Source organism: Anabrus simplex, chromosome 13 (genome assembly GCF_040414725.1).
Source record: "Anabrus simplex isolate iqAnaSimp1 chromosome 13, ASM4041472v1, whole genome shotgun sequence".
Classification (NCBI taxonomy): domain Eukaryota; kingdom Metazoa; phylum Arthropoda; class Insecta; order Orthoptera; family Tettigoniidae; genus Anabrus; species Anabrus simplex.
The window spans coordinates 96,272,268-96,291,630 of NC_090277.1; the positions used below are offsets into that span (position 1 = coordinate 96,272,268).

At 38.6% G+C, this 19,363-nt stretch overlaps 1 protein-coding gene across 1 annotated transcript; it reads left to right on the plus strand.

Annotated features, from left to right (window-relative positions):
* The first annotated feature begins 318 nt into the window (after nucleotides 1-318).
* On the plus strand, nucleotides 319-18,821 carry Pmi (Transmembrane protein Pmi). The gene is made up of 3 exons (XM_067157304.2): nucleotides 319-351; nucleotides 3,267-3,487; nucleotides 17,283-18,821. The coding sequence occupies exons 1-3, from the start codon at nucleotides 326-328 to the stop codon at nucleotides 17,567-17,569; spliced, it is 534 nt and encodes a 177-aa protein (XP_067013405.2). The 5' UTR covers nucleotides 319-325; the 3' UTR covers nucleotides 17,570-18,821.
* The last annotated feature ends 542 nt before the right edge of the window (nucleotides 18,822-19,363 follow it).

A 19,363-nucleotide genomic window follows, 5' to 3' on the forward strand; every position in this document is an offset into this window, starting at 1 on the left:
CAATGCATTTTTAGTTGTACATATTTACCATTGCAATCCTGATTTGGAATTGTTCGTTGATTGTTCAACACAGCGGACGGGAACTCCATAGCTTATTCTCTATTTATGTTGAAACTGGCAGCTTTGTATCATTTGGAAGGAGGAAGTTAGAACTGTATATTATTGAAAGAGAGAACGCTATCTTACCGTCTCAATTCTAAGTTATTAATATTACTGTAAGTATTGTAAGGAATACTTGGACTTGCCAAGGAGTAATTAATGTTCCGAAAGTAAATTTCTTTTTCCAAGTGTGGTACCACGATCTCTGTATCATGCACTCTCAAAGATGGTTGATATCGGGGCTGGTGACAGGTTTGTTGGTAGAAATTTGCTTTTTAATGCTATTTCTGAGAAAATATAAAATATAGGAAATGTATTATTTTAATAGTATACACTTCGGCTTCATACAGTGGCATGTATTCCGCCTAATTTGGTAATATTATATGTTTTTCCGTAGTAGGTATTGAGCACCGATCGGCACACGGTGATTAAGAAGTTGAGCTTCAATTCGTCTTGATGGGAGATTAGTCCAATTTATGCTGTATTCATTTCAATATACGATATGACGGACTGATTTTTAAATGCATTTTGAATAAAAACCTCCACCTTTTCGTAATTACGTTTTCATCAGTTCTGACTTTACGGGAGGAAAGAGGAATATTTACCAACATTGTTAACGATCTTCTTCCAGCGCGATATTCTTTACTAATATCAAGTTTATAACAAGACTCTTAACATGGGTGGTTGTTGCTGTTTTATGTTCGTTTGCTACTTACTGAAGTATTCGTCATTTTTCGAATTTCATTTCGGTTTATTGTATTTTGTGTCGTTTGATCATTATTTTGACTACCTTGTGAATTATATTGTTGGTTAGCAGCACGTCTCGACAATGATTTTAGGTTGTATTGGAGGGATGTTCTATATGATAACTTGTGTCTGTTGACTTAACAGACTTCACATTTCCTCTTATGCAATTTGCGTATTGTTGAACGATAATAATTAGCTCTGTGATCGTCCTGTTTGTGTACCATTTGCTGACTGGGATAAAGCCATAAATTTTGCAATTGCGATCAAAGATGAAAGAGTGGGGATAGTTTTAAACTCTGTTGAAATCTGTACACTGAAATCGTTTTATTGCTACCTGAATGATAAACAGTTTAAAGAACATGAGAGGGGCAAATAATTAGTATGACTAGATATGATTCCTAAATGATAGTTGTAATTGATGTCATGTGTGGTATTTGTGCTCATAATCTTAACCTTTTTCTCCTTAAAACATCATCCATAAATGGTTTACAAACACTTATTATTCTGCTTACATTTGTTTGCACAGTAGGTAATAATAGTGACTGGATGGATAGTATTCCACCAACTGCTGACATTCTTCATGGTTTTAAGAGTGAAATAATTTTGCCTTCCAAGGATGTTTGGCAGAATGATTTGTCTGTGGGTGCCAGTTTAAATTGCTACATACGGCAGGTAAATATTTAGGATTTGTTCCTGAATTGAGTCCTGTTTGTTCAAGATGGTGTTTTCACTAAGAATAGCATGATGGTTGCTACGTATTGCATGGCATTAAAAATAATGTGACGAATTCGTGTAGGATGATATAAGGAGTTAGAATTTATTTAGTTGTGTATTTATGTACTGATTTGTTGCCATTGATCTGTTTATAGCATATATGGCATAAGAGGTTTGACTTATTCAGGTGTACCTGTGTATTTCACCTTTGGTTGAGATGGGTAACTTCTTGCGAGTGAAGGTCAAACACTGTTTGTTGTCTCATTGGCAGCCATCCTCTGAGAATTTTACTGTGTAGATTAACTGGCAAGTAAAAAAGTGGGCGAGACATGAAACCAATAACGTTATTTGAGTGTTAAATTTAATGCTCAAGTAAATCAAATGGTACCGTATCATATCAGGAGACTTGATTTTTAGTAATTAAGACCATACATAATTATGATAATTCTCTTTGGAATAATCCTGTTAAGACCCAAGTATGTGCTTTCCATCTAAAACATAAGCTGGCTGACTGGAAGCATTACTAAATCATTACCTAAGTTTGGCTCTGGTTGATACACTTATCCAAAGAGCATTGGTGTAAGTTGAAGCAGAAGGTTTCTTCAAGGAGCAGTATGGAACAAACTGGGCCATGCATTCCCTAAACATTAAGTCCAATAGCTCTGGCCTTATGCTGCTTTCTAGGAGAAAATGTCAGCTCAGTCTAGTACAAGTCGGTACATAAAAAAACAGATTAATGCAGCTCGAAATGAGAGCTACAGTATTTCAGGTTGTCTAAGGCTAACCCCATGGATAAAGTCTATGATTTCACTAGGATTCTTCCATGCGTTATAAAAAGTGAGGTTGAAAGTAATATCGAAAGGTGTAAATTTTCCACGATTGTTTTGCATCCACTCTTCGGATATCAACCTGCTGAAAGAAAAGCAAAATTTAGAAAGAGCTTCTTAACTTCATAGCCCCTAGAAGGATCAGCAGAGATGGATGTGAGACACCATATGGAAAGATCTTTGGAATAAATTCAATTGTTTGTGTTGCATGTCCAACACAGAAGCTGGAATTCAAGAGGACAACTTGGGGGCAAATATTTATCAAGGGCTTATTCAACCTACAGGTAATATCACAAAGTGGTATATACAAATACAACATATTTATCATTTAGTTTAATAGAATACATTAGGCCTACTATATTTAAAATTAAAAATAATCTTCAGAGGAAGGATTTACAGCAGACACCTGGAATATGTATATAAGCAGTTGATTTTTCTGTGTGAACCATTAAGTTGGTAAAATGACTAAAAGCTTGCATATCTAAACTCAATGTTGGACAATTTCCATTTCAGTACAATAAATTCTGTTGACAACAGAAAGAAACAGGTTAATGCAGCCCTAAATGTGAGCTGCAGGATAATTACAGATCATCTAAGCCAACCCCCAAGGATGAAGTTCACTATTTTACTGAGATTCTTAATATTATTCTGCAGACTTTGTGGCTTCATTCAAAACCCTGTGGCATGGTTAATCTGTGGCATTGATCTGCCAACTTTCCTTCGAGTGGTCAGTTAATGCCGGATCTATTTCACTTAATTACCCACATAATGGAGTACTGTTAAGGGTTTCTCATCCTTGAGACTTAGAAGTTGATATAAATTTATACATGGTTTATGTATTCTGAAAAGCACTGATTAATCAGTTTCTTGTTTTTCCAGTGATATGGGCCCAGATGATATCGCCATCATCAGGGAAGTGTATGACAATGAAAATGCCCATGAGGCATTTGAATTAGAGCTAGAGAAAGCTCTAGAGGCAGGCTGCAGCATAATTGTTGTGGAACCTTCTCGGTTAGGTGATGAGACTGCTCGCTGGATCTCGGTTGGTAACTGTCTCCACAAGACTGCTGTGCTGTCAGGGATCTTCGCTGTTGGAACGGGTGTGTATATTGTTAGAACATACTACTTTTTTTTTTGCTGTAAGAAGTGGAAAAAAAACAAATGTACAAATTAAACAACAGATAGGGGGGAATATAAGAATAAGCACAATGACAGACTGATGTTGGTAGAGGGTGCAACAGGAAGGAAAACAGAAAACAAGAACAAATTCGCCTCCTTTAATAGATGAACTCTTCCCTAATCAATCCCTGTTTTGCAGGTTTTATAAAATGCTTTAACTATTTATTTATTTTATTTATTCTTGACTTACATTTGTGGCGAAGTTAGGGCTCACGGCCCTCTCTTACACTTAACCACTATAAAAAGATGTAAACATAAAAGTAAGAAATAGAAATTCTAAAAAGAAATAATACTGGTATTACTTTAGCTTATAACAGGAAATTACCAATACAATTCTCTTTTCAATCTCGTACAATATAAGTACGGTAGAAGAATAAGCTTGAGATAAAGTTGGAATTCAAGAGGACAGATTGGGGCAAATATTCATTTATAGGATGAGTAGTAAGGGATTGGAATAAATTATCAAAGGAAATGTTTGATAAATTTCCAAGTTCATTGAAAATATTTAAGAAAAAGTTGGGTAAACAATTATAAATAAATGTAAATATGAGCTAAACAATTGATAGGGAATCTGCCACCTGGGTGACCGCCCTAAATGCAGATGATTGATTGATTGATTGATTGTACGTACTAAGATCATTTCTATTTGCCAGTTTTGTATACTTGTTTGTTTAATTTTTTTTATATTTAACCCTCTTTCTACCTCTATGCTCTTCCTGTGTACCTAGTTTTCTGACACCTTGTGACAATACATGTATCACACTCCCACACTGTATGGCTATTGAAAATATTAAAAAAAAAGTTGGGTAAACAATTATAAATAAATGTAAATATGAGCTAAACAATTGATAGGGAATCTGCCGCCTGGGTGACCGCCCTAAATGCAGATGATTGATTGATTGATAGTTATTATGAATGCATAATTATTCATAGTCCATTAATTTTAGTTATATTAGAAGCAGGAAGGTCTATGTGAGCAGTTTCTAAAGAAGAGGCAAAAAACATGGACAATATTTACTACAACCACAAATAAAGAAAAATTAACGAACTTCAAAAACAATTTGTCTTATACACCCTAATGCAGAAATAAACAAGGAAAATATTGGTATAACTCATTTTACAATAGGACTATTGGTTCGTCAGTAATTGAAGCCTAAACTCGAGTGTTCTTAATAAAAAAGCTGACAGTAGTCAGTATTATTTGTCACTGCCGTGCAATGTAGGGGTAGTGTGCCTGCGTCTACCTGGAGGCCCCGGGTTCGATTCCTGGCCAGGACAGGTATTTTTACCTGGATCTGAGGGCTGTTCGAGGTCCACAGCCTACATGATTACAATTGAAGAGCTTTCCGATGGTGAGATAGCAGCCCCGGTCTAGAAAGCCAAGAATAATGGCCGAAAGGATTTGTCGTGCCGACCACACAGCACTTAATAATCTGCAGGCCTTTGTGCTGAGCAGCGATCACTTGATAGGCCAAGGCCCTTCGGGGATGTTACGCCATGGGGTTTGATTTGGTTTATATCGTTTATACATGGTAGCCTTGTGCTTCTGTATTTCATCGCTCATCTTGTTGACTGAGAATATGTGCTTTCTTTCAGACTCTCTACAGCAGATGTACGTACGTAGACCCTTACCTGTGGATAGAAATAACTACAGTGGAACCTCGATTCTCCGTTTTTGGAGGGACCATTAAAATAAAAAGTACAACACGGGAAAACAGAAAATCCGGGAATGAATGAAAGCCATAGGCAATTTGGCTAACGTCACAAAAATGAAATATGTATAATTATAATCTTACAACACTCCTAAACCAAACCAAACTCAAGCCCCAATGAGCCTTTGTCTGCCAAGCGACCTCTGCTTAGCTCAAAGGCCTGCAGATTACGAGGTGACGCATGGTCAGTGTGACGAATCCTCTCGGACGTAATTCCTGGTGGCTCTCTAGACCAGGGTCGCTCCTCAATTAAAGGTAATCACGTAGGCTGAGTGGACCTGGAACCAGCCCTTATATCCAGGTAAAAATGCCTGACCTGGCTGGGAATCTAACCCGGGCCCTTCGGATGAGTGGCAGGCAAGTTAGACCACAAAACCGGCATCAGGCATTAATTACTGGTACGCGAGTTCAAAATCTCGATATTTTATATTCCGTTTTACAGGGGAAACTTCGCCAGCTTCTTTCAGTTCAGCAACTTTGATTAGCCAAACTCTTCAAAAAATCTAATGATGTCAAGCCAAACTACAATCGACCACAAGTAGTTTTTAATTCTTTCATGTAATAAAATAAAGCACATTAGATACAAAAGCGCCCAGCATGATGGCGAAATCCCTTCTTTTCTTAATCTTCCATTGTAATTTGGTCTCTGGTACGTAGTCAGTTTCTGGAAATCTTGTACTGTGTAAATTAGGTCGACATAGACTTTTAAAGGTTATGTTTTGAACTCGAGAAGGTATCGATTCTCAGAAGTTCTTGAATGCATTATATTCAATTCTCTTCTTCTTCTTCTTCTTCTTTTCTAGCCTATTTCAATCCACTGCTGGATATAGGCCTCTTCCATGTGCTTCCATCGTCTTCGGTCTTGAGCCACTTGGAACCAGCGTGTTCCAGCCAACAGCTTTATGTCGTCGAGCCATCTCTTCAGGGGTCTTCCAATGCCTCTCTTGTGTCCCCATGGTCTCCAGTGAACAATCCTAGAGGTCCACCTGTTGTAGTCTTGTCGAGCTACGTGTCCTACCCATTGCCATTTTAGTTTTGCTACTATCTCTAGGATGTCTGTTACATTAGTTCTTCTCCTGATGTCCTCTGAACGGATCTTATCCCTAAGGCTGATCCCTAGCATCTGTCGCTCCATGGCTCGTTGTGTTCGCTGAAGCTTGCGAGCACTTTCCTTCGTCAGAGTCATCGTTTCCAGACCGTAAGTTGTAACTGGCAGCACGCACGTATTATAAACCTTGGTCTTCAGGTTAATTGGAACATCCTTGTTAGTGAGGATGAATCTTAGTTTTCGGAATGCAGTCCAACTCATACCTATTCTGCGAGGAATTTCTGCACGTTGGTTGTCTTTTCCAAGTTTTATCTTGTGTCCAAGATAGATGTACTCATCGACAGCTTCTATATATTGGTTTCCTGTTTTAAGTGGTCGACTCTCTGGGCTTAGTATTTTCGTTTTATTAATGTTCATTTCCAAACCAATCTTAGCAGAAGCAGTTTTTAATTCTTGGATCATGCTTTCTAGCTCATCTAGATTTTCACTTATGAGCACAATGTCATTGGCAAAACGCAGGTGGTTCAAATATACCCCGTTGATTTTTATTCCTTTATTATCCCAATGAAGGGTTTTGAATACATCTTCCAAGGCAAGGGTAAACAGCTTTGGAGAGATTGTGTCACCTTGTCGAACTCCTTTGCCAACTGGGATTTTATTGGTGATGAGGTCTTCGTCCACTCTGACTACCATTGTTGCTTGATCATAAATGTTTTCCAGAAGCTTTATATACCTTGAGTTTATCATGGCATTTTGAAGTGCCTTCATGATTGCCCAGATCTCCACTGAGTCAAAAGCTTTTTTATAATCAATGAAGGCCAGATGAATCTTGATGTTGTACTCAGTGGTTTTCTCCAGAAGAAGACGAATAGTCTGGATGTGTTCAACAGTTGAGAAGCCTTTACGAAATCCCGCTTGCTCGGCAGGTTGATAAAAATCCAGTTCTCTTGTGAGGCGGTTGGTTACAATTTTAGTCAGGAGCTTATAAAGGTGTGATAACAAACTCACAGGACGATAGTTCTCTAAATTTTCCTTATCACCTTTCTTGAAGAGAAGTATCACTTCAGCATTTTTCCAATTTTCTGGTATTCTTCCAGAGTTAATACACTTGTTCATGAGTATTCTCACGGCTTCTAGCAGATCTCTTCCACCTAATTTCAGCATTTCATTCGTTATTTTATCCTCCCCAGGGGATTTTTTATTCCTTAGTTGTTTAAGAGCACTTTCAATCTCAGCAGTGGTTACTTCCGGTGTTACTTCATGTGTATAATTCTGGGCTAGTTGTTCATCACTGGATGGTTTATTAATGGTTGATGTATACAGCTTGTAGTAGAAATCTCTAACTTCAGTAATCTTTTGCCTATCTGTGACTATTTCTCCATTTTGGTTCTTAAGTTTTGTAATTTTTGGTCTTCCTGTAGACATGCTGTTCTTTAAAATCTTCATGTTTTTATTTTCTTCAATTGTCTGTATGATCATGTTATTATTCAATTTCCTTAGATCTTTTCTTATTTCCTTGCGAATGGTCTTGTTAAGATTTTTGTATTCTGCTGTATCCCTGTCCATTGTCTTCCTGTCCTTAATGAGCTGCATGGTATTGAGTGAAAGTCGGCTCTTCTTATTAGTTTTCTTCAATGGGATCTCCTTTGCTGCATTTTGAATACTGACTGTAATTTTCTCATTAAGTTCGTTCACGTCCAAGTATTTCAAATCTTCTGTTGGGTTAAGTTTTTTGGTAAGAGCTTGTTGAAATGATGATTGATGTGTTTCTAAGTCCTCTACTCTTGGAAAAGTGTACCCCCTTGTCATTTTGGACCGTTCAAGTTTGAGGTCAAATGTAAAGGTTGCTCGAACTAGCCTATGGTCGCTTCCTGTATCAAATCTATTGAGAACAGTAACATCTGTACAATATTTCTTCTTGTTGGTCAGGATAAAATCTATCTCATTCTTGGTTTGTCCATCGGGGCTCTTCCATGTCCATTTTCGTTGGATGGGCTTTTTAAAGAAAGTATTCATGCAATAGAGATTTTCGGCTGTGAGATATTCTAGCAATCTTTCTCCTCTTTCGTTTCGATCGCCTAGTCCATATGTACCAATGTTCTCTGGTTCTCCGATTTCCTTTTGACCCACTTTTGCATTGAAGTCTCCAATGATGATACAGAGTTGTGTCTTCTGAATTTTTCGCTTTGGTGATATCTTCATACAGCTGTTCCACTGCCTCTTCGTCAGAAGTACTCGTTGGAGCATAGACATGTATGACTTGTATGGAGAATTTACTATTCAATTTGAGGACGATATATATCACTCTGAAAGAGACACAAATCATCTTGTGTATGAATTCTTTGATATTTTTATTGACAAGAATAGCAACCCCATGTGTAGAAGCATCCCCGTTATTACGTAAGATGACATGACCTGATGGAAGGGTCTCAGCTTTTTCTACCCGTCACTAATCCAATCGAATTGGAAAGAGAAAAAAATTATCATCAAAACTTCAGAAATTTCGGTTATTCCTGACCTCGGCTCAGCTAGAAAGTGCGTTTGCAGCACATGTCAGTACGAGTTGGAAATGATACAAACCATTTATTTGGTACATGTAATGTGCGCAAATAAAACGACTGCAGTTTATTATTTTTAACACAAAAACGTAAAATTCCCAGTCTTATATTAGGACCAAACATCTTTTAGTTCTTATAAACACGATGTGCTCTGAAGAGTGTATTACTTGAAAGGGTGAGAAATCGCATTTTAATAGGCATGTGCGAGATGCTGGAGGCTATACAGTATACAGATCCATACAAACGGAAAGCAAAGCCCTGGTTCAACTCAGACTGCTAATGTTGCTAGGAAAGAAACGCTGAATAAATTACACATTACCTTGAATTATCCGTCCCCAGGAAACCTTGAAATATACACACTTTCTCGTAGGCTCTATAAGCAGCTAATAAAACAAAAGAAGAAAGAGTACCAAGAAATGCTAGATATAAAGAAAATAGAAGTTGCTGAATGACATCCTTATAAAATACTGAACCCAAGAAAACCAAAATTCCCTAAGGACATACCAGTAGAAACCTGGGAAAAACATATGTGTCAAGTGCTTCAGGTTAAAGATACTCGACCACTACAGATACAATCAGAAGATGTAACTGAGTTTTTCCTATAACAGTAATGAATATCGAGGACGCTATACACAGCATGGGAAATGGAAAGGCTTGTGGACCTGATCAGATTTACTATGAACATTTAAAAACGGTGACTCCAATTTTAAAGGAAACGTGGTCTTATTTGATGAACAAATGTCTTAGGAGAGGTAGAATACCAGATAGCTGGAGAAGATCCTACATCAAAATGGTATACAAGGGCAAAGGGGACATGGGAGATCCAGACTTGTACAGAGGTATCGCTCTCGAATGGACTCTTTTTAAGGTAATGACCACCGATAGACTAACAACACTTGTGGATCAATATATACCAGAGCAACAGTTTGGTTTCAGAAGAGGTAGATCTGCCCTGCAAGCTGTGGAGTGTTTAAAACAAGATATCAAGGAAGCACTTAGAGTAGCAGGTGGGAAGCTCCATGCAATCTTTTTTGACTTCTCTAAAGCTTTCGATATGCTTAATAGGAACATACTCCTGACAAAGTTGGAACAATTAATTGGTAAGAGTCACTACTTGACAGTCATAATCAGAGACATTCTCTCCAACAATACAGTATTTATACAGGATAACATATCAATATCGAATGCAATAGCACAAACCAATGGTGTACTACAAGGAGATCCTGTAAATCCTCTTCTGTTCTCAATAATCACTTCAGATGTGACATAATGCATCAAAGATGCTGTAAAGTTGTATGTATATGATATGGTTCTCGCTGCAGAACGGTTGGAGGACCTGAAAGAGTCTTTTGATCTTATGGCAGCATGGGCACATGAAATTGATCTCAGCATAAATGACCAAAAGTCTCTCTACATGATTTTCAGAAAAGGGGGAAGGCCAGCAGTGACTGACAGAGTCCATTACAATGGTAAAGAACTAACAAGGGTTAGTCACTTTAAATATCTGGGAGCCATATTCCAAACCAGAGGTAATGTTTTCACAAAACACATAGAGAACAGGACAATCTTGGCATTTAAAGCAGTGAACGAAATCAAAGATTTACGTAAGATGTCAGTTAAAGCAGCGGTACAGCTCTTCAATATTAAAGTTGTGCCTATAATCACCTATGGTCTACAACTCGTCTGGGAATACCTAAACATTAATAGTCTACGACGAAAAGCTGCATACTTAAAGAGAGCTCTGGGGCTTTCGAAGTATACACTATCTCGACTTGTGTATGTTCTGACGAGGGAATCTTTCCTGATCAAAGAGCTACGCTTCAAGATGTCACTACCATCCACGACAAATTACGATCGACTACTTACAGAACTGAAGCAGAAAAGAGAAGAAGACATTTGGTTAGATTTCTATGCAACGGATGCTATGACAACGTGGGGATGGATGGAAGCAAACGAGTTAAGACATATTGTAATTAGATTGGCTGTTCGTGGTTTTCTCTTTAAGCTTTGCAAAACCAAAACATTTCATGAACCTGAATTCGTATGCATGTGTAAAATGTGCGATCGTGAATGTGATAGATATCACTCTTGGGAAATGTTGATTAAGTTCTGTTCAGAAGAATGAGACCTATGTGGCTTGGAAATGTTAAAATTAATGTACTTACTTACATGGCCATTTGGCTGTAATGTTGTTGTTGTTTGAGTCATCAGTCCATAGACTGGTTTGATGCAGCCCTCCATGCCACCCTATCCTGTGCTAACCTTTTCATTTCTACGTAACTATTGCATCCTACATCTGCTCTAATCTGTTTGTCATATTCATACCTTGGTCTACCCCTACCGTTCTTGCCACCTACATTTCCTTCAAAAACCAACTAAACAAGTCCTGGGTGTCTTAAGATGTGTCCTATCATTCTATCTCTTCTTCTCGTCAAATTTAGCCAAATCGATCTCCTCTCACCAATTCGATTCAGTATCTCTTCATTCGTGATTCGATTCAGTATCTCTTCATTCGTGATTCGATCTATCCATCTCACCTTCAGCATTCTTCTGTAACACCACATTTCAAAAGCTTCTATTCTCTTTCTTTCTGAGCTAGTTATCGTCCATGTTTCACTTCCATACAATGCCACGCTCCACACAAAAGTCTTCAAAAACATCTTTCTAATTCCGATATCAATGTTTGAAATGAGCAAATTTCTTTTCTTAAGAAAGTTCTTCCTTGCTTGTGCTAGTCTGCATTTTATGTCCTCCTTACTTCTGCCATCGTTGGTTATTTTACTACCCAAGTAACAGTATTCATCTACTTCCTTTAAGACTTCGTTTCCTAATCTAATATTTCCTACATCACCTGCCTTCGTTCGACTGCACTCCATTACTTTTGTTTTGGACTTATTTATGTTCATCTTGTACTCCTTACCTAAGACTTCATCCACACCATTCAGCAACTTCTCAAGATAATAAAACTGGCTGTAATAAAACTATTATATTAGGACCAAAATAGTAACAGGCAATCCCGAGACCTCCCATGGCTTTTTGTATGTAAGGTGCAACACCTGTTCTGGTCTCGATAATATAATCGTAAACGATAATATTAAAATACTAGGTTTGTGCAAGATTTGTGTTAAGAAGGAGCAGTTTCGATTCCTGCGTGAAAGCCCAGTTACTATACAGTGCCCTGAAGAAAGTGCCAAAAACGTGTTCGGCAATACAATCGAAAAAAGTAAAAATATAAACATCTAACCCTGGAAATAACGTGGACGTTTTTCAAGTGTGAACATTTGACGAAACTAATTCCTTCTTCAAGTAGAGCTGTCCAAATGCTCTGTTTCTCCTTACAATTATTGTGACCACTCTCCGCTTTATAATTTCCGAGATTCTCTAAACAATACTACCCAAATTCATTGCTAAGATGGTCCCTTATGCAAGTTCACTGCCGATCGCTTTTCCCGTACAGTACTTGCTCTAATTATCGCAATGACGGGGTGTTAACGCCAAGATCCATAAATATACCATAGTTGTCCTTCTGTTAGGTACAGTTTATTGAAAAACGCTTGACCGAGGATGTAGCATTGATGGGACTGAAATTTCTGGACGGTTGATACGGGAAATCGTTTCTTCGAGGAACGAATAATGTGGGATTTTTACAACGTTATTTAATTACGCTCGCGGAATCACGTAATTTGAGTACTTGATCTGGGAAAACGTAGGTTCGGGGAACGGATAATTGAGGTTCCACTGTACGTGGTCAAGGGCACAAGTATTTAATAATCTATGGCCCAGTTCCAAGGCATAGATAAAGTGTTGAAAGTATAATTAACACATTATGGTCAAAGGCTATATGCCATACGGGCTGTGTCTTTTATTGTGGAAAACTAAGCCCGCACAGCGTACATTCTCTTGTTTTCATCGTTGCTATGAAACAAATGCATTTACTACGAAACAAACACGCTATGTGAGTTGATCGGTACTGCAGTATAAAATTTGGTTCATATAATTATTTAAAAAACTCAATATCAGCATATTTTATTAGTTAAAAAGAAACCTAGGCCTACTAATTTCAATCCACTATTTTCATGGTAATTGTATTACAGCTTTTACAGATATGAAGTAGAAGGTATGAACTCAAAATAGTGAAATAAAAAAAAAATCACTTACATTCAAAACTAGTGCTTAATTTTAAAATCCAAAATTTGTGAAAAATGGTCATTGCAGAGGATTAAAACGTATGAAAGCGAGCAAGTGATAGAATGAGTGTATATAAAAGGTACAATATCAAAGCAGATGTATTTAATCCACGAGGCTTGTGTTTATATACAAATAAATGTGTATTGTATTTTCACGTTGTTGTATTATTGCAGATTGTAGCTTATTTTTTGCTGAATTTCCCATATGCTTTTGTTACAGGGTTATTTTGTTGTGTACAAGGAGAATCTTCCAGCCATGTTAATATTTACTGAGTGTGTGTATACCGGGCAAGTTGGCTGTGTGGTTAGGGTCACGCACCTGTGAGCTTGCATCCGAGACATATTGGGTTCGAACCCCACTGTCGGCAGCCCTGAAGATGGTTTTCCATGGTTTCCCATTTTCACACCAGGCAAATGCTGGGGCTGTACCTTAATTAAGGCCATGGCCGCTTCCTTCCCACTCCTAGGCCTTTTCTGTCCCATCGTCACCATAAGACCTATCTGTGTTGGTGCGACGTAAAGCAATAGAGTGTGTGTATAGCTTAAATTGTGTGTTGATGAAGTACTTTTCCACTAATTATGGTTGTATGAGAATTTAAATAATTTATTTTTAATAATGAAAAAGTTATTCGAGAACCTACATGCAGTTCCCACCAGTTTAATAGTTTTTCAGAGGCTTAAGCGAGGCCTGTAACGGATTTACCAACATGCAGCTTCAGGAACATGCCTTGGGAGAAAAGAAAATTATCATGCTCTCTCTAAATTTGAGGGATCCATTTTGGTGAATTCTGGCACCCATATTACGGGCATTTCAGTTCATTATTTTATTTATGAATTTCAAGTCAGGGCAAAGTAGAATCGTAATTATATTACATATTGCGACCAATGTGTTAACGGTCAAGTTACCAATAATGATACTTTCTTGAAAATCCACAGCTTGTTTCCATTCATTCGATGGGGTCAGGAATGGAATGAATGAATGAAAGGTTAGAGAGGATAGGAATTGTGCGGCTGATGAAGCCTGTAACACTCCTGGGGCAATGATTAATGACCGACAGATGAAATTATTTTGGAGAGTGTTGCTGGAATGAAAGACTACAGGAAAAACCAGAGTACCTGGAGAGAAACCTGTCTCGTCTCCACTTTGTCCAGCACAAATCTCACATGGAGTGTTTTGAGATTTGAACTCGGTGGATAGAGGCCAGCGCGCTGCCGTCTGTACCACGGAGGTTCCCTAATGACAACTCTCTTATTATTAAATAATAGTAACTAGAGGAGCCGTGCTGTTCCGCAGCATTAGTTATTAATAAGTCAGATAACTCGTGATATGCCTGTCGTAGTCATCTTGTTTTGCCTGCCCTCTTCAATGGTTTTATAAACATTTAATAAGAAGCGTGTTATGGTATGCCACAGTTCGTAGTCAGAATTCATCCATTCTGACGTCATCGTGCTGTCTGGTAAAAATCCATCCACATATTCCCTTTTTTATCCTGCAGTTCCTGATGTAAAGCTTTATATTGTGTTGTAATAGGTAATGGTATTTTTAATCGTAGTTCTTATATATAGAACGGTTGTCTCGTGGCCTTGACTCATTCTCGTGTAGCTAGGTTATCCTCTGATAAGTGTTCCCAGATAATGTCTATGGTGTATGTCATGATGGGTCTGTTTGTAAGTAGACTTTTTTCTCTTAGCAGCATGTACGTTATTAGGAACGCTCTGCCATTTGTTGAATATATTTGTAAGTTGGGAAAGGTTAGAGAATCAAAGAGTATCTTAAAGGAAATAGTATTCTTCCGTGATCAGAGGAAGTGCATACTCTCTGGCTTGATGGGTAGAAATCAAACAAGGCTGCATGCAATTACATTACTAAGGATGAAAATCACATATCGGAATATTAATGAAAGTGTTCGTCACTTAGCAACCTGCTAAGTACAGAATGTATTGCGGGTTAGGATAAGCCTTCGCCTGCAATTATTGGAGTGATCATTTAATGATATGATTTTAGGATCACTCAAAGTTAGCTGAACTTAGAGACCTATCAATGTCGGATGAAATAAAATAGCGTATGGCTTTTAGTGCCGGGAGTGTCAGAGGACATGTTCGGCTCGCCACGTGCAGGTCTTTCGATTTGACGCTCTTAGGCGATCTGCGCGTCGTGATGAGGATGAATAATAATGATGAAGACAACAGATACAGCCACACCCTGTGCCAGAGAAATTAACCAATGATGGTTAAAATTCCCAACCCTGCTGGGAATCGAACCCAGGACCCCTGTGACCGAAAGCCAGCACACTAACCATTTAGCCATGGAGCTGGATGATTAACAGCCAGGTAATTCCAGAGAGAATAAAACAAAATTAAAGCCAATCGGTCGAGGAGAATAGACGAACAGATTTGCCATAGCTGTTTTTAGTAAACTTTTAATATGTAGATGATAATAATAATAATAATAAGGCAAAAATCTGGGTAAATGGCTGCCGAAGTTCACCAGAAGATCCCTAATGTAAATTATAATAGTGGTAGAACAAATAGCTATCTCATCCTAGGTCACGTTCATGAACTGCAAATCTGGTTTTCTGTTGGACCTTACCTAGCCTATGAAAATGATAGAATGCCACAAGGATTTCTCCATGTACAGCTGACAAACTTGGAAAATTAAATATATTAAAATAAACATTTGAAAACAACATATAAGCAATAATCAACAGAATGCGATCAGACTGGCATTCCTCACAAATTATATACTTCTCCCTTATACATCCATTGTAAATACCTTGTTCACTGGGTGAGTTGGCTGTGCAGTTAGGGGCGCACAGCTGTGAGCTTGCATCCGGGAGACAGTGGGTTCGAACCCATGGTTTCCCATTTTCACACCAGGCAAATGCCAGGGCTGTATCTTAATTAAGGCCACGGCCACTTACTTCCCACTTCTAAACCTTTCCTATCCCATTGTCTTCATAAAACCTATATGTGTCAGTGCGACGTAAAGCAAAATTGTAAGACCTTAATCCAGTTATGTCTGAAATGTAAAATGGTTGAGTACATCCTTTCACATAGGATTGGCAACAGGAAAGGCATCCACGCAAAAAATGGGCTAAATCCATGTATTTTTTCTTCTTCATTTCCCGTTTCCAATTTCCGGGGTCGGGTTGTGAATCAAGGACCTCCATCGTTGCCTGTCTCTCCACCACTCCTTTCCTTTCTCAGTACATCATCTAGTTTTCCTCCCCTCTTGCCTATGCTCTCCCTCATTGTGTCTGCCCATCTCTTTTGGGGTCATCCTTTTGGCCGTTCCTATTAACTTTTATGCAGATACCTTCTTTTTTGGCACTTTCTCCTCTCCCTTAATCATCATGAGCCCATACCACTTCAGTTTAGTTTTTCCCGTCAGTTTTCTGATTTCCTCAGTACTAACTCTATCCTTTCTGGTCTTGCCTTTTCTGCCTTTTAAGAATTTTGTCTCCGCTGCCTGAATTCTGCTCTCTTCTCCTTTTGTTGTTGTTGTTTATTTTCCAGTAGCATACAAAGTATGTTAAGTATGGGCTCATAATAAGTTGAATATAAAACATTTTTACATTGCTTTGGAACATCTCAGTCTCACAGAATACCCCTTACACTCTGGTAGAAAATTTGCTCATTGGTGTTTTTTTCCCAATTACCTTGACTACCTTTGCATCTTCTGTGATCACACTTCCCAGATACTTGAAACTTTTGATCATGACCAGATTTTTTCTGTTCAGTTTTGTCTTTCCCCTTCCTTTCCCTTGTCATCACCATTGCTTTACTCTTCTCTGTGCTTACTTTCATCCCACATTTTTCTATCTCTTGGCTTGTTTTTTTTTTTTCATTTTCATTTCATCCTCACCCCATATCACTATATCATCTGCAAACAACAAGGCTTTTTTGCCTCTTTTCCCAATCTGTTTGATTTTTGCCCATGACTATTATTAATAGTATGCAGGACCAGACACTTTCCTGTTTCAGCTTTAAACCATGCTAAGTCCACAAATGTGGCTCAAATTGCACCTACTACACCCCGCCTCTCCTCCGAGAGTGTGGCAAATGTGATAGAGAAAATAATTATTTTCGAAAGTGCAGAAGAACTTATAGTTTGTATGTGTGGTTATGGCTTCGTGTCCTATGTTGTATTGCTTGAATAAGTCACAAGACAGTTCAGAATTTAGTTTTCATTGTTGTTTAATTTTTTGCAGGGCTTATATGGAATGAGCGTCCTTACCTTTGTACGCCGCTGGCAGCCCTATCATTGCTGTGCACTGGACTCTATACGATATCATGGCAGTTCGATCCTTGCTGCCAATACCAGGTAGAGACTGGCACCGATAAACTTGGCAAGCATCCAGCCTTGGCTGGTGTCGTCCCTGCCTCGTCCGTCGTCCTCGTGCGGAAAGATAACTCACGGCGGAAAATTCTTCACACTAGCGTTTCGCTCCTAGCCACTGCCTTCTGTGCATGGCGGATTTATGACACCTACAAATGAAAGAAAGATTTGGTTGTGTTTTACTTCTTACCTGGGTAAGAGTCTTGAGAGAAGGTGTATGAACGCACTTAGTAGCTATCCAGGTAAACCAGCGTTCTGACAATGAGGATGGAGAATATCTGTTGTGTTGTGTGTGGATATATACCATTGACTAGTTAAAAGAGAGCTTTAAGACAAGTGCAGTTAATCTTTGCCATACTGAGATGCACACACTCGCACACACTGCAGATGATAGCTTGTGTAGTGAGTTGGATGGAAAAGAAAGAAACGTCACATCGTTAATGACACATTCTTGAATTGTTTTCTCCTATAGTTAATAAGTTCCTTTACTCAAATAGCTACCTTAGAAAGACACAAATATTGCCTACATTGTACCGGCAACTGCTATTCTAGTGAATTTGTGATATTTTGATTAGAACTTGATCCCTCTTTGTTTGACTGATACTGACAAAGAAATGACCAGGTAAACTATAGAAGTCTTCTATACAAGATTAGAAATGTGTTTAGTTAGTGTGAATGATAACTCTCATGTACAAGAAAAACACTTTGGTAACACAGTTTTCAATACAACTTTTGTCGGTGGAGAGGAAAAGAATGTCGTGTACTTCCAGTTTCTAAAGGGCGAGGGAATGGAAATGGCTAATTGAAGTGGTTATCTGATGTTAAGGCTGGGTACTTCCCTTGATTAAGGGATGATTACTTTGATGTTTAGTACCTTGAAACAGCTATTACCACCATTTTATTTTTCCAGACTTACATGTAACTTCTTCCTGGCATTGTTCCCATCAAGATATGGGGTTTGCCATCATGCGTCTCTCTTTCCATTTGTCCGATATGAAGTATCAGTGGGGCAGATGTCTTCTTACAAGCAGTCCATCCATTTTTCCCTCGGGCGACCTGGAGTCTCCATCCTACCGGACTGAATGTCAATGCCCATTTTGTAATCCTTTCAGCATCTACTCTGCTGACATAACCACATTGGTGCAGCATTGTTTTCCTCATCTTGTCCAGAATGGAGTCTATTTTGAAAGTGCTCCATCCGGTTTCATTTCTGATATGGTCAGGTCATGTTACTCCCATGAAGCATCTCAGCATATGCATCTCCACTGCATGAAGCGTTTGCTCATATCTTTTCATTGCTAGTCAGCACTTGGAACCATAGAGAACCCTGTACAAATTATTGTGCAGTAGATCTTGAATTCGAGGTGCAGAGGGATGTTCTGGTCACTGAGGGCTCCTGTGACGTGGTGCCACTTCAAACGGTATTGGCATGAGCTTGAGCATCCAGGAGTGTATCGCCATCACATATCGTGTGGGAGCCGAAGTAATGAAAGTCAGAGGTCTTGACAAGCAGAGTACCATCAACTACAATATTAACATCCGTTTTTGTTTTCACCACACTCCAAGTATGCCGTCTTGGTCAGGTTGAGCTGCAGTCCGAAGTCATCGAGCGTAGTTTTCCATTGATGGACCAGTATCTCGAGCCTGTCCCAGGTCTCATTAGCCAGCATTACATCATTAGCATAGAGAAGACTCCATGGATGAGGGGCTTTTAGGTAAACTGACACTGTCTACGCCCGAGAGGAAAAGCTGTGAGGACAGGGTGTATCTTTTGATGGACACTGACTCATATATTGAATCTAGCCAGGGCATTGGTTCAGACCAACCCGATTGCAAGGTGTGAGTTTTAATAGTTGCACCAAATCTGCATGCTTAAGATTCCTGTTCACTTCCTGAAGGATTTACATTTTATCCTTCATTAGTAAATGATTTCACGACTTTTGACTTTTTCAA

Excerpts from the sequence above, each read along its gene's own strand:
- Pmi (XM_067157304.2), top strand. The coding sequence starts at position 326 with ATGGTTGATATCGGGGCTGGTGACAG. Across the intron at positions 352-3,266 it reads GATATCGGGGCTGGTGACAG|TGATATGGGCCCAGATGATA; the intron begins GTTTGTTGGTAG and ends TTGTTTTTCCAG. Across the intron at positions 3,488-17,282 it reads GATCTTCGCTGTTGGAACGG|GGCTTATATGGAATGAGCGT; the intron begins GTGTGTATATTG and ends AATTTTTTGCAG.